This window comes from Eurytemora carolleeae, unplaced genomic scaffold, assembly GCF_000591075.1.
Source record: "Eurytemora carolleeae unplaced genomic scaffold, Eaff_2.0 scaffold824, whole genome shotgun sequence".
NCBI classification, from domain to species: domain Eukaryota; kingdom Metazoa; phylum Arthropoda; class Copepoda; order Calanoida; family Temoridae; genus Eurytemora; species Eurytemora carolleeae.
The window spans coordinates 63,555-90,902 of record NW_019396774.1 but is presented as its reverse complement, the minus strand read 5'-3'; the positions used below and the strand labels follow the sequence as shown (position 1 = coordinate 90,902).

Here is a 27,348-nt window from a genome sequence, read left to right as displayed (position 1 = left end):
AAGAGTTTTTTAAAGTAGTCTTTAAATTTTTTAAATAAAACCAATATTTTATATTATTAAAAATACGCTTGTATTGCTAATATTTTGTCATCCCAAAGGAAATGTATTTGTTTGCAAAATTAAGCCTATTTTTTCCCTGTTTACTTTATAAAATAACGTATTCTGAATACATGTACGCGGTATTACATCTATATTTCATATTCAAATGAAGTACCGTCTGCAAAGCATGTATACTCACGGAAGGGTGGGCCGGGTCGATTCCTTCTCCCTTATATCCATACTCCTTGATTATCCTGTAATGTTAATTAATTCAACTTGGCTCTGATGACTTTTAATTCTATTATGCTTTGTGTTCTGCTAATTAAGGTTCTCTCTGTTTAACTTTAATAGAGAAGAGAAAACGGAGAAATTCTAAGAAAATGAGTTCTAAACCTGGGATTTCATATGGAAACGTTCTTATATAACTCAAATTCAAAATTCTAATGAAAAAGGGACTGTAAGCGTAATTTCAAGTGTCCCTTTGCAAAGATGACAATGTCCTATTTCCAACTGTACCCTTGAAACCTTTATCTGATCAATAATGTAGATCAAGATGATGTTGTTTTTCTAGCTTCAAAAGTATTTATTTCTGATAATTCCTACATGTTTTCCTGCAGTTTAAATGTGCAAGTCACTCTTGTAGAGAACCCACAATTGAAAATAATAGGTTTTTAAAATTATAAATATGAATATATGCAATTCATACTTAATCAGACAAAGATACCGTTGTGAATCGGGTATTTCCTCAAATTACCCTCACAGTTCCTTTAAATATGTTTAACCTTCTTCTAAACCTCCTCTTTTCATACCCTTCTCCTCCCCACCCCCGGCCTCACTCTCCCTTTCTCCTCCCCCTCCCCTCCCCCCCTTAATCTGCCCTTCCGCGATTCTTTTTTCATTTTATTTTTACACTTTTGCGCATAGATCCAATTTAAGACTTTCAGTAAATTTTTGTTTTTAATATTTATATGCTTACACAAGATTTTCTTTCTCATGTTTTTAAATAAAACTTTGTCTTCAGCATTTATTTTATTTTCCTAGGCATAGAATTATTAAGATTAAAGATCAAGAGGAAAGGAGGCTCATCCCTCCCCCCCATCCTTTTAAGGTTTAGGCTTTCAATCTCAATTATCATCTAAATGAAGACATCCTTGATTTTCTATCTAGAAATTGATAATTTCCAATTGTGGTACGTTTCTCTATAAAAGTGACTTGCACCTCATAGTTTCTCAAGGTTAGGGTTACTGGAACTTTTGAATGGTGGCTATCGAGATTAATGCTTGATCTCCTCTTTTTTCTTAATCTCCAGATTAATTAACCTATCGGAATTAAGGGTATCAAATTCTAAAGTTTTCAGCTCTGGTATACTTATTATCATGTATCCTGGTTTCCTGGTTATTCTGTATCCTGGTTTCCTGGTTATTCTGTATCCTGGTTCCAGGTTTCCTATATCCTGGTTCCAGGTTTCCTATATCCTGGTTCCAGGTTTCCTATATCCTGGTTCCAGGTTTCCTGTAGCCTATCTTTCATTTTTTATATCTATCTAGCCATGGATTGGTGTTTGTAGAAGAAAATGTATCCTGAAGTCTATGTATATGTGTCTAGAGACGTGTCCCATAAATGGATACAGGAATGCAACCAGGATACGGAAAATGAGGACAAATCTACAGGTTATCAGCTTTGGTTGTTCGCCGGAGCTGGATTATCCCAGGAAAGCTCTAGGCCTGGTGCACTCTAGAGTATCCGGATTAAACCTATCCAAGGATCCACAGGTTTGTAATCTAGGTTCTCCTTCAACACAGATCAGGTAAACTTGATCATTCTCAGACACTAAACAATAAAAACATATCTAAACATAAGAAGGCGTTATTTATGCCAAATTACTTACTTTTTAAATCCTAATGTGAAAAACAAACTAGTGTGATCACAACAATAAAACATTTCCTAACCTTATCAATAGATTTTTAGAAAATGGAGTTTTGTGTGAAAACCTACAATATTCCAAACTAAAATTAAATAAACTTAAATTTAATTTGATTATATATCTACAAAGTATTCAGAATTTATATTTAGAATTTTAACCCATCGCGTCCTTGACTTAAAAACACTATATTTTCAAAATGCTTTTAAGATTGTTTAAGATGATCAAACTATTCAATATCTCTGTAAAAATACATCCATTTTTAAAAGCTTAGAAGTCGTAAAATAAATTTTTGACAAAAACATCAATGAAAAGTATCGTGTTTACTGGAGCTCTCTTGAAAAAATTCAGAACATTAGATACAATTAAAGTTAATGTCCTCAGCTTCTATTTATCGAGGTGTTTTTTTTTCTGAGAAAGTGAGACCCAAAGCAGTCCTTTGCCAATAAACCATAACACTGTAAAAATATGTCTTCTTTTCCCATGCCATATCAAAAAAAAAGAATTTTTATCTTTTGAAAAAAATTGTAAAATGAAAGCAAAAATACTGAATACTTATATAACTAAAATGTGTTTTTCATCTAATATTATCAAAATAATACCCAGTGCAGCCAATAAATGTTTTCAATTGAAATCTATTAGATTTTTTAAAAAATAACTCTTTCACAAAAGAGTATATACTGTACAGCTTGAAGCTGCTTTAGATTCGGCCAGGTACTAAAATGAACCGGCGGTTTGACGTTAAAACCGCCTCGGGTAATATTACGCTCGTAATAGTATAAATGACCCTCTCCCGCCAAATTAATAGTGTATTTTTAGCACGAATAAGTTTGGTTAGTTTTATGAGTGTAAATATCAGGTGTACACGATGTACGACAAAATGACCTACTGAGCCCGAAATTTAAAAGAGTATCGTTGAACAAAACTCTGGAGTTTCCTTTTTGGGGTCTTAACATTATGAAAATTTTGATTTAAGAGATTCAACAAAAATGGAGAATATGAAAAAAAAATAGATAAATTAATAATTAAACAAAAATATTGATATCCACAAAACTGCCTAAACCCGGGTTGTTTTAAAACTGGTTTTTATACCTTGTTTTAAGTCGCGAGCTCTGGTGCTGTAAACAGTTGTACTGTAAAAGAGCATGTAACTTTTAAAGTATATGGGTTGAAAGCGTTGATTAACATCTAGGGAACGTAAACTATGTCGTTAAAAGTGATCAACACATGAGCTTATAGTGATGTTTTTACCTGGGAACCGAGGAAATGGAGAGAACTGTTCATTTATCGTACCAACAAGATCTAAAAGTAAGTATTATTTCATTTTTTTGTTAAAAATATAAAATATTCAATTTAAGATAACTCGACCTGAAAGAGCGGGACAAGAGAACCCGAATATCTGGGTGGGATCACAACCCTGGGAAATCAGCTGATCCGGCCAGCTGCAACCACGTGTTTCCGGATTATACGACAGCATTAATCTAGCGGGAATATTCTTATTCTCATCCTCACAGGGAACCTGGTGATGGTGTAATATTTAATATTTGATTCATATTTATAAATAATAAACAGTGATTTGACGATAACACAAAATAAAATGTCACTTCCTTTTAGATGATTTTTGCATAATTCAATATATCTATATATTTTTATTTCTGTTCTGTATTCTTTATTCTGTGTAATTAACCTGTGTCCCATGCTTCTGTATCTTATTTATTCACATATATTTATTTTCGGGATTTTGTCTTTATCCTGCATCCTGTATTCTGTATTCTATGTTTGTTGCACATAAATTTGAATCCCACTGTATCCAAATGTGATGTCGTCTTCCTACCCTTCACCGTTCGTTGCATCAGGTCAGATATAGAACAGAGAATGTACTCCGGCACAACTCCGTCTCAGACAGAGATAAACATACCGTCCATATTGAATAGTAAAACGTTTAACTTGTGAACACTTAAAACATACAATCCGTGAATAATTCTGCAATCCGTAGCAATTTCCACTTAAACAATCGGTTTTTTTTCAGAAGTAACAACTAAACGTTTCAAACTGACCCGATCACCTTCCTCTGAGATCAAACCACTCCTTGATCACCCCAGACAGACCCTACTAGTACAATTTTATCATAGATAATTATTATTACTAAAACTGTATTTTGAAGGTTTGAAATATGTACATATTTTCAACTTTGTGTTTGTGGTTACAAGGAGTTTCTATATCCATATAGGTTCTATATCAAGACATCCGTGATTTGTGTCAACAATGTTATGTATTTAATCCTGTATCCTGTATCTCAATCCTTAATCCTGTATCTCAATCCTTTATCCTGTATCCCGTTTCCTGTATCTCAATCCCTAATCCCATATCTTGATCCTTAATACTGTTTCCTTTATCTTAATCCTTAATTCTGTATCTACCTGAGTAGGTTCCCCGAACGAGCACTGGATATAGGTTTGCTGGCACCCTGAGGAGAACGGATATATTCCGAACCTATACTCACAACCTAAACCATATATGTAGTTCTATCTAGATACAGGGTTACTCACATCATCATATGAAATGAGACTTTAAAGACGACCTTGAACTATATAATCATGAATTCAAAACAATTTTATCAAAGACGACCTTGAACTATATTATCATGAATTCATAACAATTTTATCAAAGAAAGAATGTGGAAAAGAATTGGGTGTCAAAAGGACTTAATTACCGAATCATTAGGGGAAGTTAATTACCGAATCATTAGGGGAAGTTAATTACCGAATCATTAGGGGAAGTTAATTACCGAATCATTAGGGGAAGTTAATTACAGAAATTGTTATTAACTCAGATAAAGATATAAGGTTACTGCTCGGATTCGATGGTGACTTGAAATTACGTAGACTGTTCCTTTAAATTCTCTGCTCCAATGTGCACTGGAACACAATGGAGTCGGAATCTGCCAAAAAACTGCCAAATCTCTGATTTTTCCATCAAAAGTTTCATGCTGTGTGTGTGTCCCATGAGTATTCAAATATAGAGATGTAATGTTTTAATAGTTTAAAAGTCAATCTCAAAATTATGTTTTCCAAGAAAACAAGGAGCTGAGAAGAATAGAAGAATGTTGATTTCAGGGAGTGTTCATATTTGTTACTATTTATAGTTGAGATTTAAAAATTTAAGCCTTCATTTAAAAAATACTTTATAGCAGTGTTCTTATGTTCCACACCCTGCAACGGGAAAAGCATACACATTAATTGTGTAGATATTTAGATAGTCAAGTCCTTATAGAAATTTTCAGAAAACTTGATCAGGTAGAAATTTCATGATTGTGAAGATTTAGTATCAGCAGCTATAGCAGAGTTACTAAGTTGGAGAAACATTGTTTAACTCAATCGCATTGCAGAATTCTGAACCGATTAAAGAGACTGTATGCGTAATTTAAAGATGACAATGCCAGATTCACAACGGTACCCTTGAAAGCTTTGTCTTAATCAGTATGAATTCTATCAATGTTTATAATTTTGAAAACTGATAATTTAAAATTGTAATTTATCTTCAAAATGATTTGCGTATTTCTACTGCAGTAGAGCATATATAGAAACTATCAGAAAGAAACATATTAAAACTACAATATATTTCACAATATTGACCAGATAAAGGTTTCAAGGGTACCGTTGTGAATCAGGCAATGTCAGCTTTGTATGAAGGATCCCTTAAAGTTATGTTTAAAGTCTCTTGAATAGATGAGGATTAAGAAGGACCGACTCTGACAAATACAAATTATTTTTTAAATAACAAAAAATAAATGCTGGAAATAGGGTTTCCACTTATTAAAGTTGATGTGGAGGGGGAGGGGGGACTTTCGAATTCTCATAATTTTGTGAAAATCATTTTATACAATTTTGTATTAATATTCAATGAAAAGCTTCAAAAATCAATTGTTAACAAGCAAATCTTCAATATTCCAGAGTTTTCTAGTTCTCATTGTAACTTTAAATAACCTGGGCTAGATTGCGGAGTATCATCTCGTCGTCTTGCACCACAATCCACTTTCCAGTTGTACACGCAGTAATTATGTACAGCGTCGGTCAGGGCCAACTCCTCATCAAACAGTAATCCGTTCTCACACTCCTTAGAAAGAATCATAGAGTAATAAAACGAGAGGTGAAGCTTAGCTCAGATCACTCAGATGTACACAACCGACCTTCCTATTGATTAATTAATAGAGTGGTCGGTTGTATACATCACGATATGTTTACATATCTAACGCTGTACATAGAGTGATCGTATTTCTAAGGGGGATTTTATAGAATTGACCAATTTTTAGATTTTCTTTCTTTATTTAAAGAGAATTTGATGATGTTGACTGCAAACATTTGACAATGTTTGAATTTGTAGGTTTTCAATTTATTTGCAAAAAGTTATGTCAATATGTCAAAGTATATGCATCATTTTACTAATCCCTGTATCTTAGCAACAAAATCTTTTAATATTTCAAACTTTGACTCATTGGTCTAGCAGAACTTTTAGTTTGAAATATCAGTTTGCATCAGGCTGCAAAGATAAAGTATTTTAAATCAACAGTCGTATTTATCAATGTTTATTTAATGCACAATCTTCAGATAAAAAAATAGTTTGTGCATCCCTCTAAATTAAATTAGTAAACTATAATTAAAGTTGAATGCAAAAAAAAAGAAAACTTTAAATGAAGATGCCGAGGTCTATAAGCCAAAGTTTTTTAATATATTCTGTTTAACCAGCCCCCCCCCCTCAAAAACATAAGAGCGAGATGTTGTTGATATTTTTAAAGTATAAATGATTAAATAAAAAACTGTATCCTTTCTCCCGTTTTTAAAGATCGCTATCTTATATCTTTTCTATTGCTAATTATCTCTTGTATAGAGGGGCTGCTTATGATTTTTTTTCGAAGGGTGGGGGTCAATAAAGACATTGCGCGCAAAAATTGCCTGGACGGGATTTACTAGTTATACAATTGTTTATTTACATAGATTAATAAAAATACAGATAGAACACTATAGATGTCGTATTTTCAAGATTTAAGGGTTTTTCGTTCACAAAAACCCTGAGGCAGAAGCCAAAAGGAGTTACGGGCATGCTCTCTCTCTGTCTTTTGCAGGCGCCTGACTCCTTTGGGCTTCCGCCTCAGGGTTATTGTGAACGAAAACGTAATCATGGAATTGCAAACATTTTCTTTCTTAAACCTGTAACCTGGGTTGTTTATCCATGGGGGTGGGGCCTCAGCTTGTACATGAATTGGGTACGGTACAAGAAGTGGGTACAGTGCAAGAAGTGTGTTCGGTACAAGAAGTGGGTACGGTACAAGAAGTGTGTTCGGTATACTAGAAGTGGGTACGGTATACTAGAAGTGAGTGTACCGTACAATTTCAAATGAGCTAAAATTAGAACTATGAAAGGGACAGACCGGCTATGTAAGGTAGCTGAACTGAGTATGTAGTGTTGTGGTCGTGGACAATTTCTTTTGGATTCCTTTAAAACATATAAAACTTTTTAAAGATCCGTAAATCCTGAGTTTGAGCGCAAAGTCGATGTTCAAAATTGTACTTTGGGTGGATACGTTTTCAGAATACTTTTTAAAAAAAATATTTAATAACGACGACAAAAAAATGTAAACAAAATTTTACAGTAAACTAATTAGTTGTTTTATAGAAACAGGTTGAGAAAATAAAAATTATCTTTTCATCGAAAATAATTAATCTTGTTCAATTATTAGTTTCTATTTCTCATTATTCTAGTTCTCATTATTCACAAAGATTCTCTGTAGATTTTCTGGAATTATTATTCAATCTGAACAGAACTGAAACGCCTCCCGAACCGGCGGATAAAGAAGACAAACTTCACCGCCGAGAAACCAAGATGTCTCAAGATATGGGGACAACGAAGAGACTGAAGTCTTGTCTCTTTCGACTATCCTTTTTTATGTAGCCCAGATATTAACGAGGAACCATCAATGTTCCTAGTTAGTACATTTCTTAACTATGACGTTCCTTCTATTATGTTGCCTCAACACTAATGAGCTAACATAATCTCTCTTGAGTCTAAAAGATATGAGGAACACGAAGAGACTAAATTCTAATCTCTCTTCAACATCCTAGTTTATGTAGCCTAGATATTAACGTTGAACCATCAATGTTCCGCGTTAGTCTAGTTCTTAAATATAATATTCATTCTTTTACCTTGTCCATGCAGCCTAAATGATATGAGGAACATGAAGAGACTGAAATCTAATCTCTCTTCAATAACCTATTTTATGTAGCCTCGATATTAACGAGGAACCATCAATGTTCCGCGTTAGTATATTTCTTAATTACCACGTTTCTTCCTTTACCTTGTTTAGGTAGCTTCAAGACTATCGAGACAAAATAATATGTAGCCTCGATATCAACGAAGAACCATCAATGTTCCTCGTTGGTATAATTCTCAATTTGTATGCTTTTATGTAGCCTCAATACCAATTTCTCCTTAAAAATGTATCCGTAAATTCCTTCATAATTTTCTCAAAATATATGTAAACGATATTGATGTAAAATTTTTTTATTTAATACATGTAAACTATTTTGTACAATTTATATAATCTCGATACGGAGATAATAAATATCTAGATCTCAAAAATTATTGAAAAGACGAAAAGAAAATAAGAAATTCAATATAATGATAAAAACGAAATAATTGATTCTAGCATTTATTAATTGACAAATTTCTTTTGAGAAATATGTTCCTAATCATCTAAGTATATTACTGTATAATTTTTTCTTTATTTTTCGTCGTCGTTAAAAAGTATTTTAAAAAAACGATTCTGAAAACGTATTCAACCAAAAGTACGATTTTGAACGTCAACTTTACGCTCAAACTGAGGATTTACAGATCTTTAAAAAGTTTAATATGTCTCAAATAAATCCTAAAGAATGTGTCCACAACACTGTATACTCAGTTCAACTACCTTACATAGCCGGTCTGTCCCTTTAAGTGAATCTAATTGTTGTAATTTCCCCTGTATTGAATTAGTGCTGAGTTCCCTAGGGAATCCTGAAAACTGTTTTGTATTTACTTTAACAGTTCAAGCATTAGAAATACAATTTTTTCACGTTTCATGCTTGAGATTAAGTTCTATAATTTACAATTTAATTTACTTTGTATAAGAAATATATTGAAAAGTAAGAGGAGTGTCTACTAGGAACCCAGGAACCCAGGAATCCAGGAACCCAGCTAGGAACCCAGGAACCCAGGAAACCAGGAACCTAGGAACCCATCAACCCATCAATTTACAAAAACTGAGTTTATTCTCATTCCGAAACTGTAGGTTGCAGTTTTTATATTTGGAAATCTATTTGGCCAGGGCTACAGAAAAGTAAAAAGATTACAAAAACCACAACACAGGCCGAGTCGTGGTGAACTCTGGAATGCTATGTGAGTCGAGCGGCTCAATATTTCACCTTTAAAAATTCAATCAGGGGAAAAATATCAAAGAAAATGATAAATAATTTTGGAAATTAAGAAATGAAAGATGGATAATAAAGTAGAATTAAAGTGTGAAAGGAATAGTGGGAAGAAAGTAGATAAGTATTCCGCGAATTTTACAGATCTAAGAGAAGATAAGATGATAAGGAAATATGAGATTAACCAACCTGAAGAGTAATAGTTCCATTCTCACATTTATAGAAGGAGTTGCAGGAGTTCAAATCCTCATATACTTGTACACTTTCAGATACCTAAACATATAAGACTAGTATAGTTTATGTACACTGTACACTTTCAGACATCTAAACACATAGGACTAGTACAGTTTATGTACACTGTACACTTTCAGATACCTAAACATATAGACTAGTAAAGTTTATGTACACTGTATACTTTCAGCCACCTAAACATAGGTCTGTACAGTTTATGTAGACTGTACACTTTCAGCCACCTAAACATAGGACGAGTACAGTTTATGTACACTCTACACTTTCAGCCACCTAAACAAAGGACTAGTACAGTTTATGTACACTCTACACTTTCAGCCACCTAAACATAGGACTAGTACAGTTTATGTACACTCTACACTTTCAGACACCTAAACATAGGACTAGTACAGTTTATGTACACTGTACATATCCAGACACCTAAACATAGGACTAGTACAGTTTATGTAGACCGTACACTTTCAGACACCTAAGCATATAGGACTAGTACAGTTTATGTACACTGTACACTTTCAGACACCTAAACGTAAGACTCGTACAGTTTAGGTACACTGTACACTTTCAGATACCTAAACATAGGCCTTGTACAGTTTATGTATACAGTACACTTTCAGACACCTAAACATAGGACTTGTACAGTTTATGTAAACTGTTCACTTCCAGGCACCTAAACATAGGACTAGTACAGTTTATGTACACCGTACACTTTCAGAATCTATGTAAGAAAGTCCCGGGAGAAAAAGTTTCTGGAAAAAAACCTGGAAATAAAAACTTTGGAAAAAATCCGAATTTTTTATACAGTTTCAGAAACCTAAACATAAGATTAGTACAGTGTACAGTTTATGTACACTGTACACTTTCAGAAACCTAAACATAGAACAAGTACAGTTTATGTACACCGTACACTTTCAGACATCTAAATATATAGGATTAGTACAGTTTATGTACACTGAATACTTTTTGAAACCTAAACAAAGGACTATGTACAGTTTATGTACATAATGTTTGTAACTGTTTATTATCTTTATTATTGTTTAAATCTTTACAAGTTCTACAATCTTGAGACTTTTTTCTGATTCCAGTATGTATTTCAGGGAAAAAGCCCCATGCATTGATTAATAACAATACAGATAGAACACTGGATGTTGATCTTTTCAATATTTAGGGATTTTTCGTTCACAATAACACTGAGGCAGTGGTCCAAAGGAGTTACGAGCATGCGCTCTCTTTGTCTTGTAATTCAACGCTGCCTGCGCGGAACTCCTTTGGGCTTCTGCCTTAGGGTTACTGTGAACGAAAAACCCTTAAATCTTTCTTTCCAGCGACATTTTGTCAACGGACTTCAGAATATTAAGACTTTTTTACCCACGTTTTATTTCCAGGTTTATTTCTCAGAAATAGATAGATAAAATCCTCATATGACGTCACTGATTAAAGAGGTGTCAGTGACGTCATTTGAGGATTTTATCTTTCTATGCCAAGGAGACGACATTTCCCCTACTTTTGAGTACAATCTTATTATACAACCTTGTACAAACAAAGCACATGGTATACACATAGAAAGCTCTAAAAGAGAACGGTCATAAGTTTCATTCATTTCGGTAAAAACTAAACCCACAATATGCATTTTTAAGGAATATAATAATGCGCATGATTTAAAACAAGTAAAATGTTTCTAAATAAAAAATATAAAGAATTTATAAAAATTTACATTAATGACTATATAACTGTGGAATTGGAAGACGACAATTAAGCGAACTTAAAATGTATTTGATGTACACCAGCAGCTTGATGATCAGATAAAAAGTGAAATAGCTCTGTATAAATTTCACAATTGCTGATGTGTTCATTGTAAGTTCATTGATCTTCTCAATATCATAAAAGTCGTCATCACCATATTCTTCTTTCTTTAGGTTTATTTTGCTCTAAATAATTCTTAATAGCTTTACAGAAATTGAGTTTTTGTCACAAACTCTAACTGTTTTAACCCTATATCTTTGTAACCCGATGTCGTAGATCTTTCAAACTTTAAATTATGTGAAATAAAATCATCTAAGTTTGAAACATTATGGGTTGGAAGGATATTAAAATTAGAAAATATTAGCTTGTGGCAAAAACTCAATTCCTTTTCTTAGCTTATTAATGATAGTTTGTTTACTTGGCATTGTTGTAGATCTACTTGCCTACCAGTCTGTTTGACCGGCTTCAGGACCCGCCTGACCAGCTGCTGTTGCTGGGCTTCTAACAGTGTAAAACAAAGAATAAAAAGAACAGATATGACGAATCGACCTTCTCCGCTCATCTCGGTATCTGAGCTAGGACTGGTTCCAGGTCTACCTAGGAGTAACAAAACCCGTCTTAGCCGGAAATAAATACAAGGTGTCCTATAGTGCATGATATTCCACAACTATTGAGAATACATACACCAATAGTTTTATATCTTTGATTAAAGTTAGATCTGAATTTTACCAAATATCAAGAGAACCTTGTTATTGCCAGTTTAGAGACAATATCAGATACTTCTTCCACGTGAAACTAGTTACAACCAAGTGCATCCTGTCTGTTTCGGAAAATTTTCAGCCACACTTTGATTTCTCATTCAAATTCCTGCAAAAATAGCGTACTAGAGACCTCAAGTACAAAAATATACTTAAAATACATAATCACACAAAAAGTACAAAATGGCAAATACGATAAAAATCTATATTAAACGGATGCCTCCGTCATAAACTAAAGAATAGAAAATTTCGCTGAAACATTTACGAACCAAATTTAAGGACATACAAAATTGACAGAACATTCCGTTTAATGCTTGTTCTAAATTTTCGTGGTACTTTTATATTACGAACACAATGTTATTCAGGATTTCTACCAACAGAGTAACCCAGTATTTTTAAGACACCCATTGTTCGTAATTTGTCCAAATTGTTTTAAGCTTCCGGGGTTTATTGTAAACAATAATATATATATATATATATATATATATATATATGAGAGGAGCGGAATAAATGAAAAGAGAGCTTGATGTATTAATAGATAGATAAAACCGGAAATGAATTGGTTCTAAACTGCCATATTTGGCAATGAGAGCGACATGGTAACCCAGGAAGGAGAATCCTAACATTATAGATATAAATAAATAGAAAATGAATAATATTTTCTGAATAAACCAATATATTACGCTTTAAGAGCGCTTCGCGCCCTAGTTTCTAGTAGTTATTTTAGCTTTCAACTAGTGCTTTTCATATCCTACTCCAATGAACAAAATTTTTTGTATCTTGTAGATTTTTTCTGTTTAGATGGGGGTAATTTTTCAGACCCTGGGTCATGTTCTTTGCCACACAAATTTCGGCCCAATTGGTTCAGCCGTTTTACCAATTTTTATTTAGATTTAATATAAGCATTATTAGTAAAACTTAATGAATCCATGAAATACAAAAACCATAAAGACAAGGTGCTTAATAATAAGATGTCTTGGCACTACCCGAAAAAGGGATGACTATGATTCCCAAGGAGGGAAAATTCTGCTCCGAAAGGGGTAAAAAATTACACCCCTCCCCCCCCTCCCCCTAGCTATGTATTGTATAAGCATAAGAGAACATTTATCTCAAAGTTATAAACCAAAGCGAGCATAATTCTGATGAATTTAAAACCGAAAACAAACATAACCTTTCGTTATATAAAACCAAAAGCGGGAATATCCCTCAGATATTTGAAACCAAGTATACAGGGTGACTCACAAAATATGAGACTTCAGAGACGACCCTACGGAGTCCAACCACCCTTTTAGCTTAAAATCATTTAACACATCTTTAAAAGACCATATCAAAGACCCCAAAAACAAAAAATAACCTTAGATATTTAGAATTGGGTTGTAGGTCTTCATTAAAGTTTAATTCTTTGTGGGGTACCCTGGTATGACACTATGATGTATAAAACTGAAAACATGCAATTTTTACATTTATATTTTTCTTCTTTCACAATTGTTAGAGAACTTCTGTCTGCAAAGTTTCTGTTTGAGTTAAATGAACTTTCAGATTTAAACTTGGTCTGTATATCCAGTGTGCAGCATTAAACATGAGAGTTCAGAGATGACTTAAAAATCATCTTTCATTTTTAAAGGAATTATCAAATGACTTTTTAACAAAAAAAGATAAACGTCTATGCTTTAGATGAAAAGGCGTATACCTCCTTAAAGCTTATCAGTGATTATACCTTATTTTATCACACTTTGTCCTTACACAGTAATCACACATTAACTTTCATGTTTCTTGGGACACCCTGCATATAGTAGATTCGAGCAATGTCAAGGTTAGGATTGAAACCTGGAGATTTAAGATTATTATCTTCAGATATAACGTACATTGCACAGAGCAGGTTTAAATATCTAGGGGTTTCGAAACATACAAATTGAGACAACAAAACTATGATTTTAGATTGTCCAATGAACACAAAAACGGCGATTGTACACTGTGCAGTGAACACAGACCCATTTTCCTAGCTATTGGAAAACCATTTACTTAATTTAACAACTTCATTTTCCTAATCTACATTGTTATGGGTACCTTATTCTTCGTTTCATAGGAAACCTTATATTTTGTAAATTATATCGGCGTTGCCCATGGTTATTTTAAGATTTATATATTAATTTGAAAAAGCAGTTTATGATTGCTATAGATTACTATTTGATAACTTGCTACGATATACAATGCTAAACATGTTTTCTTTATTATTTTTTACGTTCTATTGATTAGTACTATATAGGTTCTACGTAGAAACAACAATAGCATAGGAATAAGGTGTGACCCCAGGGAAGGTTTATGAATGATCGAATTTTCAACATTTTCTTCTAACAAAATTCGATTAAAATAATAAACCAACATAACATAAGTTTGAAAAGTGCGTTTACTGCGATAAAGTGCTTTACAATATAGTGTTAAAGGATATATTTTATCGTGTATTACTGTTGTTATAAACCTCACATCGAACCCGAATTTGTGCACTGTGCAGTGCAATAGAGCAAATCTGTTTATCTAGGAATGTTTTGACCGTTATATTGAAGAAAGTGGCGAAACTGAGGAAACTTTATAAATACAAAATCCACAGCTATTCGCCTTGTTTGAAAACAACTTATAGGTTCTCAGTAAAGAGTGTAAAATATAATGGAGAAGAAATCGACCCGGCCCGCCCTACCATATGATTATACATGCTTTTCAGACAGTACTCCAGTACAAATTGATATCTGTTTGCAGGCAAATAGATTTTCTCTTGTAGCCTGGAGAAGGATTGTTAGGGTGTATCTATACAAACGCTTCCCTAAAAAAACGCTACACTAAAAAAACGCTACATAGGCTATATTCGCTACAAGTTTATTGCCTGTTTCTGTTTGTGTATAAGATTTTTAAATTCACATAGTCGTAAATTGAAAATAAATCATAAGTTTATAATTTAAGAGATATATATTTTTAAATTCTCATAGCGTTTTTATAGTGTAGCGTATTTATAGTATGACCATTGTTATATCCTCGGCAAACGACGCATTTGAGGTCGTGGTATTGTTGTTAAAAATTACTTTGAAACTTTCTCATTTTCTTTAAAATGTTCTAATTTAATGAGTCGTAAGAAGAAAAGCCCAAAGGTTGTATAAAAAGGTTGCAAACTCTCGATGCGCTAGCTAACGTACGGGAAATGTCGTCTCCTTGGCATAGATTGATAAAACCCTCGATCATATGACGTCATTCTCACCTCTATGATCAGTGACGTCATATGAGGATTTAGTCTATCTTTGCTTAGAAGACGATTTTTTCGTACGTTAGAGCGCATCGAGAGTAAGCAATCTTATTTTACAACCTAGGGCTGTCCCCCTGCGCTACCCCGCATAAGATTTCAACGAGTTTACTAATGCCGTCATAAGTAGTTATTCCAGTTTGCTTTCACTTAACCATTGTATCAAAAATCTTCAGCGTATAATCAGAAAAGTTAAAAAAACTTAAAACCTCCCTTAAATATTCATGTACTATAGAATCAAAAGATTTTTTTGAAATCCATTGCCATAAAGGCAACATATATATTTTCATACTTTAATTTATTCATAAAGGTTAATGTATTTATTACTGCTTCAGGTAGAATCTTAGTAGACCATTACGCCTTCAGTGACTGGCTAGTTATCTTTTCAAGCACTTTGTGCTCGAAGCACTTCAAAACTGCGTATGAATATCTATCCATCCAATCCAGGGCATGAGACAGTTCTTTCACAGTAATTGGGCAGTTGTCCATTTCAGACTCCGCAGGGGTTAAGATTTTTGATTGAACCTGGGGAAGGTTTATTATCTCAGGAGTTAAAGTAGTTTTATGTAGGTATTCTTAAGCCGAATTTAAAGAATTTGAGCCGTGGCTCAAATATGCGACACGGTTCAATTATGGTTGGTTTAACTTGAAATTCTTTTCAGTGTTTCAAAGAGTTGAACCTGCGCTCAATTGAAACCGGTTTTTTTGGTGGATCAGCAATGCGGTTTAAATTATTTAAATTCGGCCTCTCTGGTGTAAACATTTTTAAAGAAGAAAACTACATCTTTCTTCAATTCAGCTTGGCTTTCATAATCAGATCCCTCCCCTTTATAATTAATTTTTTTATTTTGGGATGTTAGAGAGTTCCCCAATCAATGTTTGAGGCAAATCTGTCAAGGGATTCATGAGTTGTGATCGAACATACAAACAGATCAACAGAGATTACAACTGTATATATATTGGAGATTTAGAAATAGCATGCTATTTCTAAATATCTTACATTTATGTTAAAATTCTGTGTCTCTAGTCTCTACTGAGGAAAATCAAGTTTCTCCTTAAAATCAGGTTTAAATGATTTGGTTTAACAACATTGCAGAAAAATCTGAATGATCATCTTTCTCCAGAAATTATGTTATTTCTTAACTTCGTTAAAATTTCTACAAAATCGGTATTAAATATGGATCTAAAATAGAGAGTTTTTTGAAGAATGCGTAAAATCATTTTCTTTTATTGAAATCTTTTTGAGTTTTTAGATTTATTTATTTGCTAAAAAATACAAAATATAAATATTTTCTTTTCTAGTAGAATATATATTGTAGAGGGGAGGAGGGAAGGAGGGGAGGCGAGAAGGAGAGGAGGAGCGAGATGATGCCATAAGCCCATTTTACAGTATTCAAAACATAGGCAGTTAGTGCAATCTATTCCGAACCCCGAAATCTGTAATTAACAAATAAAAGGTTTTAAGTTTCCTAAAATGTTAAGAACGATTTTGTCAGATTATTCTGAAGCCATGAAGTTAAATGAAAAAACTACGTGTAAAATTACACGAAGGCTTTCCATTCATTTTCAAAAAATATGAAATTTTTATGAGAATGAAAGGCAAAGATTATCTGAGGTCTAAACTTTTAGATATCCCGCAAAACCCAGGATTCCTCGGCTTAACCGGTATCACAAGGAAGAACTGATGCACGACACCGGCGGATCTCGGGATCAAGCATTGATCTCCATATTGATCCATCTGCGGATTAATTTATTTCCTCTTCGATATCCCGTAATGGTCATACCCTGCAGGGACAACTTTTGTTGAGAGATCCAGCATTGATCCTCAAATTTTAAAGTGTCCACATTAGATATTGAGATCAAGTGTTCAAGATTAAGAATATCCACACAAGACTCAAGAGTTTCAATCTCTGGACCCAAAAACGAACATTTACAATACATTGTCACAGTAAATTCACATGCTGTCGTTACCACCATTGAGATTGAAATAATAAATCAGAAATAAAAAATAATGACTGAATAGAAGTATGATGGGCTCGGAAAGAATTCCTTTAACTCTCTGTATTCTCGAGATTAAATATGGATGCGCTCATGGTCGGATCGCCCTCCTCCCCTCGTCCTAGAAATAGATAAGATTATCAATTTTCTATCAGTTTTGGGTATAATCAAGGTTTTTTGATAATATATCAGTTAGTGAGAGAATACTGGAATATTACTTCTTCTTTAGATATATTTGGATATTTTTTACAATATTCTATTTATTTTCTTACGTTTTTTTCCCTTATTCTAGAATTCATTTTCCCTTTTAAGTTTTCCCAGGAAACATTTTTATCGGCTTTATGTGCCGATGGCAAAGTTGTCGGGAAAATAATTCTGGACTTTATATGTTCGCCATCGGTTAGTCAGAGACTAAATGTTTGCAGGTTATCCTATTTTTTATATGATTTAGATAGGTTCGAGGGGATAGTTAGTTTTACAGAAGGATAAAGATCTTTAAAGAAATTAACTATTATATGTTTTTAAATAAAAACAGGAATTAATTATTTACAACTATACTTTACAGTGAAGTTAAGGGAACCCGTGGTTAAATAAAATTTTTAATTTCCCGAAAAAGTGGTTGTACACAATTTTATCGTCTATTGAGATGAAAATGCGCGATTTTTCCCGGAAAACTTCGCAAAGCGGGTGGTTATTTTACATAACTGTCCCAAGGGACCAACCTCCCTCTGTTGGCGGAATCAGGTCGGCAATGTTGGTGAAAAGGCGGTAAAATGAATAATTGTTATGTTCTGCTTAGTTTATGATAAATAAAAATCTTTTTATTAATAAAGTATCGCGGAGTGCAATTCCACAATTTAATTAGATAAATGTAAAAACTAATTTGATGTGCAGCCTGCAGGGTTCGAAAACAAAAATATTTTCATAAGAATATGATCTGTCGACGGTATATTAAGGCCTAATTTTATTTGATAAACATTGGAATTACGTTTTAACTTTATTAACATCTTTGTTCTACGCAGCAGTATTTTTGTGAATCTGTTCATACGAGTAACATGCATGCTCAAATCTATTTAATGAGATCTGGTTCGGTAGACCGTAGAATGGTAGAATGAATAAATAAATGAGTAAAACAAGTTCAACCAACCGGAATACAATTGACGCTATACAATTCAACCCAGAAAATACTGGGTTAATGAATCCTATTTTTAAATTGTTGGGCAACAGTTAATTGGTATTTATCGTTCCAGTGCACTTGATTTAAAACTGGTTTATAGCTGTACAAACACTTTTAACCACCACGGTGCTAATTTACATCTTTTTACTGCAGTTCAGATTCTTTATATCAAACTTTTAAAATTAATATAGTTATTCTAAGATTTGAATGAAAATTAATTTCAAATATTTGATTTAACAAATTTTAAATGTCCCCATGTGAAAGACCACCAGGTTCTAAGAAATATATATTCCGAGTTTTATTGAAATTAAAGTTAATCTTGTCTATAAAGTCAGGCGACTGGGCAGTAATTACATCTCATTTTATCAAAGTATATGTACTAATCCTTGTTATAGAGAAATAATAGACTTAAATAAAAAATAAGGAAATACAATTTATTAAACTATACCCTCGTTCCTCTCCTTTATATATTCATGTTCTTGCCCCCCTCCCCTCCCCTGGCGCCTTACCCTTATTTTTTTCATGGAGATAATTCATGTAGCTTTCTTTGATAGATTTAAATGAAGGTGAAGATGCGCTGGGACGGAACAGTTGGGTTTAATCTCTCTACCAGCTCACTATCACAGGAAGGATTCATCTCTCCAGTGTTGATTAGACCAGGGAGCAGAGTTCTGCTTATTGATATTACTCAACTAAAACTGTTTACTGTTTATCAGTGTTTCAACTGTTCAATAAAAACTAATATTTTTATTTAACGCCGAAACATTAAATAAAAAAGTGCATTTAATAGCACACGACGGGATGAATTTTGAAACTAAATTCATAATTTGCTGAAACCAATAAAATAATTTACCATTTTTCACTATCTCATTCGGCGTTAATTTTAACATGTCTTTAAAATACTGTGATCTCCTAGCAGCCAACATATCTTCTCTATATTTGTGAAACCCCAGGATATTTATTTTCATATATTTTCAGACTAGTTCCTGATACCATGGTGTAGGATGGAAGAGTAAACTGTAGAACTGTGCAAACCTCCACTATGCATTCTGTCAGTAAATTGGATAAATGGTTGAAAACCAGATTTGCTGGACTAGGAGAGTTGGTGGGGAAACATAGGAATATATTTCTAGTTGCTCCCATCCTTGTTTCCCTAGTCCTGAGCAGTGGTATGATCCAGGTTGAATATTCCTCTGATCCTGATCATTTAATGACACCAGTGAACGGAGAGGGTCGAGCGGAGAAAGCCTTGGCGGAGAAATATTTCCCGACCAATTTTAGTGATTTTGACGCAACCCGGAGCACAAAATTTGGTCTATACGGCTATGTTATGGTTACAGGACAGGACGGGAGATCTATCCTCAACCCGGAGACTTGGACCGAGGTTAGGATTATCCAGAACAAGATCCTGGAGATGAAGGTTGAGTTTGAGGGTGAAGAGTACGGATACACAGATATCTGTGCTAAGTGGGATGGAGAATGTTACACCAACAGTCTTCTCTCAGTAGCAGATACCTTTGCTATACTCAGTAAAGGAGCTTTCAGGCAGATCATATCAATAATCTATTTCTATAAATTTGCATGAATGCAAAAAATCAAAATATAATAAGTTTTCACCATTTTAAAAATTCCAAACTTTATATTTTTACCTTTCATAGATTTTCTTTGATGTGTCAAATCTGTTAAAATTTAATTTCAAAATATCGGATATTTGTTGTCAGAGGAAGTTCTGTCCTTAAGAGCAAATGAGTTGTTATTACTCCTGTATGATAAATCTGTATATAAGAGAGCCTGTGGAGAGTTATTATGGAAACTTCAGTAAACATCTAACCCTGGAGATGGGTCGAAACCTTACTCTGCTCTCTCTTCAGAAATCTGAGGAGATTCTAGAAGGAGTGGAGAAGATAGAACTGATTGCAAACCAAACCCTTCATGATCTATATTCAAACTTCAACATGGTATCCCAGGTCAACTAAATTATTAATCATGATTATCATGTTCACTAATCAGGGTAGTATTAATAGTACAAAGTACAAGGTAAAAAACAGCGTAAAGGTTACAGAACAGCGTACAGTGTACAAGGTACAGAGCACAAGGTACAGAGTAGAGGGTACAAGGTAAGGGTACATGGTACAAGGTACAAGGTTCAGAGTACAGGGTACAGAGTACAGGGTACAGAGTACAGGGTACAGAGTACAGGGTACAGAGTACAGGGTACAGAGTACAGGGTACAGAGTACAGGTACAGAGTACAGGATACAGAGTACAGGGTACAGAGTACAGGGTACAGAGTACAGGGTACAGAGTACAGGGTACAGAGTACAGGGTACAGAGTACAGGGTACAGAGTACAGGGTACAAAGTACTGAGTACAGAGTACAGGGTACAGAGTACAGGATACAGAGTACAGGGTACAGAGTACAGGGTACAGAGTACAGGGTACAGAGTACAGGGTACAGAGTACAGGGTACAGAGTACAGGGTACTGAAAACAGAGTAAGGGTACAGAGTACAGGGTACAGAGTACAGGGTACAGAGTACAGGGTACAGAGTACAGGGTACAGAGTACAGGGTACAGAGTACAGGGTACAGAGTACAGGTACAGAGTACAGGGTACAGAGTACAGCGTACAGAGTACAGGGTACAGAGTACAGGGTACAGAGTACAGGGTACAGAGTACAGATTTCAAGTAAGGACGAGCATGTATTTATTCAGATTTAAATTATTAAATAATCATATTCAGAGTTTAATGAATGTAGACAATTTAAAACTCTTTGGATGAAAAGTTTTCTAAATTAGAAATTAAAATGATTTTTAAAATATATATTTTGAATCATTGTGTTAATCTGCAATCATGAATTCTCAGATTTTTGTAATTATAAGTTTAAACTTCGAAAAAAACTTTTAATCTTCAGCATACACATGTATTCATTAAAAATATGTACTAGAGACAAACCTAACAGGCTAAGCGTAATGGTATTTCTCACATATTTAGAAACAATTTTCTAGAGTAGAAGCTTTACACAATCCCCCCCTCTATATACCCTGGTCATTGGTGATCATTTATGGTACTCTACTAATCAAGCCCAGAAAACACCTTCTTGCATAAAAATATGTTTCAATCAAAAATGCAAAATAATCTTCACAGAAAAACTAGTAAAAAAATAGTAAACCATCATGCGGAAAATATATACGTACCTTGAAGATGATTAAATTTTATATTAAAAACGTACACTATTTATTACGTTGTTCAATATTCAGAGAAATCCTGTTTTACAAACTAATTTTTAAAATACGAATTTGATGTATGTAATAATAAACACAGTAAAAACGGAATTTTTAACTAGTATTAAAACAGATTTGAAAAAAGTACCTAGTTCAGTACCTAGTTCAGTACCTAGTTCAGAACCTAGTTCGGTATCCCAGTTCAGTATCTAGTTCAGTATCCTAGTTCAGTACCTAGTTCAGTATCCTAGTTCTGTACCTAGCTAAGTACCTAGTTCAGAACCTAGTTTAGTACCTAGTTCAGTACCTACTTCAGTACTCAGTTCCGTACCTAGTTCAGTACTATGTTCAGTATCTAGTTCAGTACTTTGTTCAGTATCTAGTTCAGTACTTTGTTCATACCTAGTTCTGTACCTGTAAGTTCAGTATCCTAGTTCTATACCTAATTCTGTACCTAGTTCTGTATCTAGTTTAGTACCTAGTTCAGTACCTAGTTCTGTACATAGTTCTGTACCTAGTTCTGTACCTAGTTCAGTATCTAGTTCAGTATCTAGTTCAGTACCTAGTTTAGTACCTAGTTCAGTGCCTAGTTCAGTACCTAGTTCAGTAACTAGTTCAGTATCTAATTCAGTACCTAGTTCAGTACCTAGTTCAGTGCCTGGTTCAGTATCCTAGTTCAGTACCTACTTCAGTACATAGTTCAGTACCTAGTTCAGTACTATATTCAGTATCTAGTTCAGTACTTTGTTCAGTATCTAGTTCAGTACTTTGTTCATACCTACTTCTGTACCTAGTTCAGTATCCTAGTTCTGTACATAGTTCAGTACCTAGTTCTGTACCTAGTTCTGTATCTAGTTTAGTACCTAGTTCTGTACCTATTTTTGTACCTAGTTTGGTAACTAGTTCAGTACCTAGTTCTGTGATTAGTTCAGTAACTAGTTTAGTAACTAGTTCAGTATCTAATTCAGTACCTAGTTCAGTACCTAGTTCACTGCCAAGTTCAGTATCCTAGTTCAGTACCTAGTTCAGTATAAGTTTAGTACCTAGTTCAGTACCTAGTTCAATACCTAGCTCAGTGCCTAGTTTAACATCTAGATCTGTACCTAGTTCAGTATAAGTTTAGTACATAGTTCAGTACCTAGTTCAGTACCTAGTTCAGTACCTAGTTCAGTACCTACTTCAGTACTCAGTTCCGTACCTAGTTCAGTACTATGTTCAGTATCTAGTTCAGTACTTTGTTCAGTATCTAGTTCAGTACTTTGTTCATACCTAGTTCTGTAATTTAGTACCTAGTTCAGTACGTAGTTCAGTATCTAGTTCAGTACCTAGTTCAGTACCAGTTCAGTATCTAGTTCAGTACCTAGTTCAGTACCTAATTCAGTATCTAGTTCAGTACCTAGTTCAGTACCTAGTTCAGTGCCTAGTTCAGTGCCTAGTTTAGTACCTAGTTCAGTATCTAGTTTAGTATCCTAGTTATGTACCTAATCTATGTTCGGTAACTAGTTTTATGGAATCCTACTTCAGATCTGAGTTGGATTCACTTATTGTTGTGCAGTTACTGGGATCTAGAATTATAAAAGTGTAAATAATGATTTTAAATGGACATCGTAATTTCGGGTGACCAACCGAGTGATTCGTTAAAGAGAGAGACTGTCTAAACATGGTAGTTGAGTTGAAAGTGCAGTTTTGTAGAGGATTTTAGATCTTATATAATCTGTTATTACTACAAGATTTTAGATCTTAATCTGTTATTATTACAAGATTTTATAAAACAAACTTATCTCCTATTCTTGAATTCGAGGCGACTTATATTTTAGAATGATTTTAATATAATTTACTCTATAAACTTGACAGAAGTACATACGTTATTTTAGGTTATTTCTTTATCATATTTGACTTCACCATGCCTTCACAATTGTACAATTTAATGGTTGGGTGGATTATTGGTAACTAATTATTTGGTAACTAACAATTTTGTAACCTGACAATTTGGTAACTTGACAATTTGGTAACCTGACAATTTGGTAACCTGACAATTTGGTAACTTGACAATTTGGTAACTGGACAATTTGTTAACTAACAATTTGTATAATTGAAACTAATGTTTCACAATCATTGTTTGCATATTTATTTGTTTACATAGAGAGAAAAACAATAAACAGGATTTTTTTAAAAGTTTAGTATGACAAATCCGCTAAAACTGTTTTTAAACTTCACAATCTCTCATCTCAAAATGGCAGGGTAAGAGTTTCTGCGAACATCGAGGGGAGGTGTAATACTGCAGGATTCTCAACAATTTCAGTATTTCATAAAAAAAAATACACCGGACTATAGTCTTTTCCTTTGTATGAGATATAAAAAGGAGGACGTCCTGCTATAGTTCATCACTTAAAGGTTCCTTGTTCCTTTGAACAAATTGGTATTCATAATCATAATAATGTAGCGGACATCACTAAAACCCGGATGCAGTTAATGCACTAATTTAAGGTTCCTCATAAGCATTTAGTTTAAATGTAATCATATGTAAAAGAAGTAAATGATATATGAAAGTTTAATAAACCTGAGCCCGCGATTTAAAAAATTCGGGGAAATACGGCTCGGGTCTAAGCTGTCGTTGTACCTTATTTACGGCTTGAGCTTTCGGATTCAAGCTGCATCTTATTTTACACCGAGTTGAATTCAAAAAACCGGTTTAATATTCTATTCGGCGGATTTTCGTGGTAGGAATTGGCGCATTCCCAGTTTTTATGAGAACAAGACGCAACATTGAGCCTTATCCTCCACTAAAACCAACCAAGGTCGGTTTTATTTTTATTAGGCTTAACTCATTAAGTCTAGCCGAAGATCTTGCAGCTGTCAATCACGTGACACAATCTGTCGTTAGCGTTGGGTCGAAGATTGGGTCTTAAAGTCGGGTTTAAAGAATTTCGACTCGAGCCGAAGCTTTTAAATCGCGGGCTCTGGTGAATCATAAATCTTTAATTAGGCATGCTTATTTCATTTTAGAATTTTATTGTAAACCAAATTGTCAAGTTACCAAATTGTCAAGTTACTAAATTGTTAGGTTACCAAATTGTCAAATTACCAAATTATTAGTTACCAAATTATTAGTTACCAAATTATTAGTTACCAAATTGTCAACTTACCAAATTGTCAAGTTACCAAATTGTTAGTTACCAAATTGTTAGTTACCAAATTGTTAGTTACCAAATTGTTAGTTACCAAATTATTATTTATCAAATTGTTAGTTACCAAAATGTTAGTTACCAAAATGTTAGTTACCAAATTATTAGTTTCCAATAATACGCCCATCATTTGATGGTTTAGATTTCGGGAATTACATGAAAATTGCATATTTTAAGTTTTTTTATTTAGAAACAGGTTTTGTAGTTTTTCTTTGATTCTGTTAACTTTTAGGAGGAAAATATTCACGCTATGATTTTTCAAAATCTAATCTTTTTAAAAAAATCTTTGATTTAAAATTTTAAATCCATGCCTTGATCATTTGATAAAAAATAGGCTGAAAAATATATAAGGAATATATTTACCCTAAACATAGAAATTCAATTGAAATTAGTCTGTACAAATTATTGACAAGAAATTCAAATTTTCTTTTTTCCTTTTTTTGTGGTACCACAATTCTCTTAGATATTCAAATTAAAAAAGAACATTTACATTTGAAAAAAATAGTTATTTTAGTGAGAAACTATTTTTGAATCGAGGTAAAGGTCGCCATGTGTGATTGTTTCTCATTTTTTAAAACAAATGTTGGCCTCATTCAGTCTTTTTAGACAGACAATATGATAATTAATATTTTAATCTTGTTTGTAGGCTGTGAAGGATTTCGAGGTTCTCTCCCTTAACCTCTACGACATGTACAAGACCCAGGTCAAGCCCAGTTTCGAGTCCATCAACCTCCCAGCATACTTCGGGGGAATCACACTAAGAAACCAAACCCTGGATACTCTAGATATATGTCAACTTGTTGCATTTCTGCCTGATTCATCCGCCAGGTATATTTATATATATATAAATCTGTATATATCTTTATATATACTTTTTTGTCTGTCTGTTTGTCTGTGTATTTGAACCCAACAACAGTCAAAACGATTGAACCGATCCGGCATAATAATAATTTTTGAAAATAAAAAACAGGAAAATCTGTGAATTAAGATTTACATAGAAAAATGGTAGAAGCCTAGTATATACATATTGCTGATTTGTTGGTGTCTGTCTTCAGAGACGACGAACGGAATTTATTTAGTCTTTTTCTCACAGTCTAGGTTTTCTGAACACGAAACATAGTTGTAGTTAAACTATTTGCCTAACAGTAGTTTTGGTAACCATCCTGAAAGTTAACAACTAACAAAAGTTTTTTTTATTACAAATTGCAGTTTCGAATAAAGCTCCCCTCAATTAATAAGAATTATTAATTTTGTGTACAACAAAATTATGGAGTTCAGTTTAAGCATAACCCCTGACTGGTTCTTAATTTATGATTTGGGAATTTCAGAGCCGCAGAAAGAAAAATCTCTGCGCCTACATTTTCCGAACCGTAAAATACTCATTTTCTTTCTCTTTCTCTGCAAAAACAAGTTTTCCCGCAGATTTTAAGATGGAGTTGTTTTTTAGTGCTGTTAGTTTGTTTTGAGATTTCAGTTTCCATATTTATCTTTGAAAGACTGGTTTAAGTAAAGGTTCAAAATAAGTTTCTGTTTTATCATGCCTTTGTCGATTTATCTTTGCTTTCTATAGAGCTTTGTGTACAGTATAAAGTTTTCAAGCCTCAAAATCTTAATTTTGGTAAAACATTTTTTTTTGGAAGATTTTCAACCATGTAAATAGTTAAAGGAAATTATTGAATTTTTTGTTACTTTGAAGGAGGATGACCCCCCCCCCTTCCACACAATGGACTATTTATGGGAGATTGGTTTGAAGATTTCTTTTATATTTAGGATTGGAGAATTCTTTAAAACTATTCATCTAATCCGTTCTTTGTATAATTGATCTGCCTTACAACCCTATTTCTCTATTTAGTCTGTTTGGTTTAATTTAACAGATTTTATTCAACAAAACAATTGAGAAAAATGTTGACTGGATTTACCAGGAGTTGCTTGTTTAAATATTTGTATATTTGATCTAGGTAAATAAATATAAATATCTTCCTTTACAGTTCATTTTCAACATTTAGTAGATTCAAGTTGTTAAAGTGCTTAAGTTAGTTTTAGTANTAATGTTATAAGGACAATGGGTGTATTTCTTACAAATTGAAATCTTTTATAGATATAATCATGTATTTTTCAATTTTAAGGGGAGGCAGGGAAATGTGGCAACCCATATCTTTGTTCCTTCACTGCATTTAATCATTTTTATCCCATGGATCTATTATCTGTTAAAGAAACTGAAATATTGTGGAATCATTGAAACTGTTGACATATTAAACTAATATTAATAATAAATTGTTTCTTCACTCTCGGTTAATAAATCAAAATTAA

The 27,348-nt window shown here is 33.4% G+C and overlaps 1 protein-coding gene across 1 annotated transcript; it reads right to left on the bottom strand.

Annotated features, from left to right (window-relative positions):
• Nucleotides 1-1,741: 1,741 nt before the first annotated feature.
• On the bottom strand, nucleotides 1,742-11,971 carry LOC111708545 (protein obstructor-E). Its single transcript, XM_023481953.1, has 7 exons — nucleotides 11,828-11,971; nucleotides 9,610-9,693; nucleotides 5,947-6,076; nucleotides 4,381-4,466; nucleotides 3,329-3,479; nucleotides 3,212-3,262; nucleotides 1,742-1,869 (listed from the first exon to the last, which is right to left on the bottom strand). Exons 1-7 carry the CDS (start codon nucleotides 11,969-11,971, stop codon nucleotides 1,742-1,744), a joined length of 774 nt encoding a protein of 257 aa, XP_023337721.1.
• Between the last annotated feature and the right edge of the window lie 15,377 nt (nucleotides 11,972-27,348).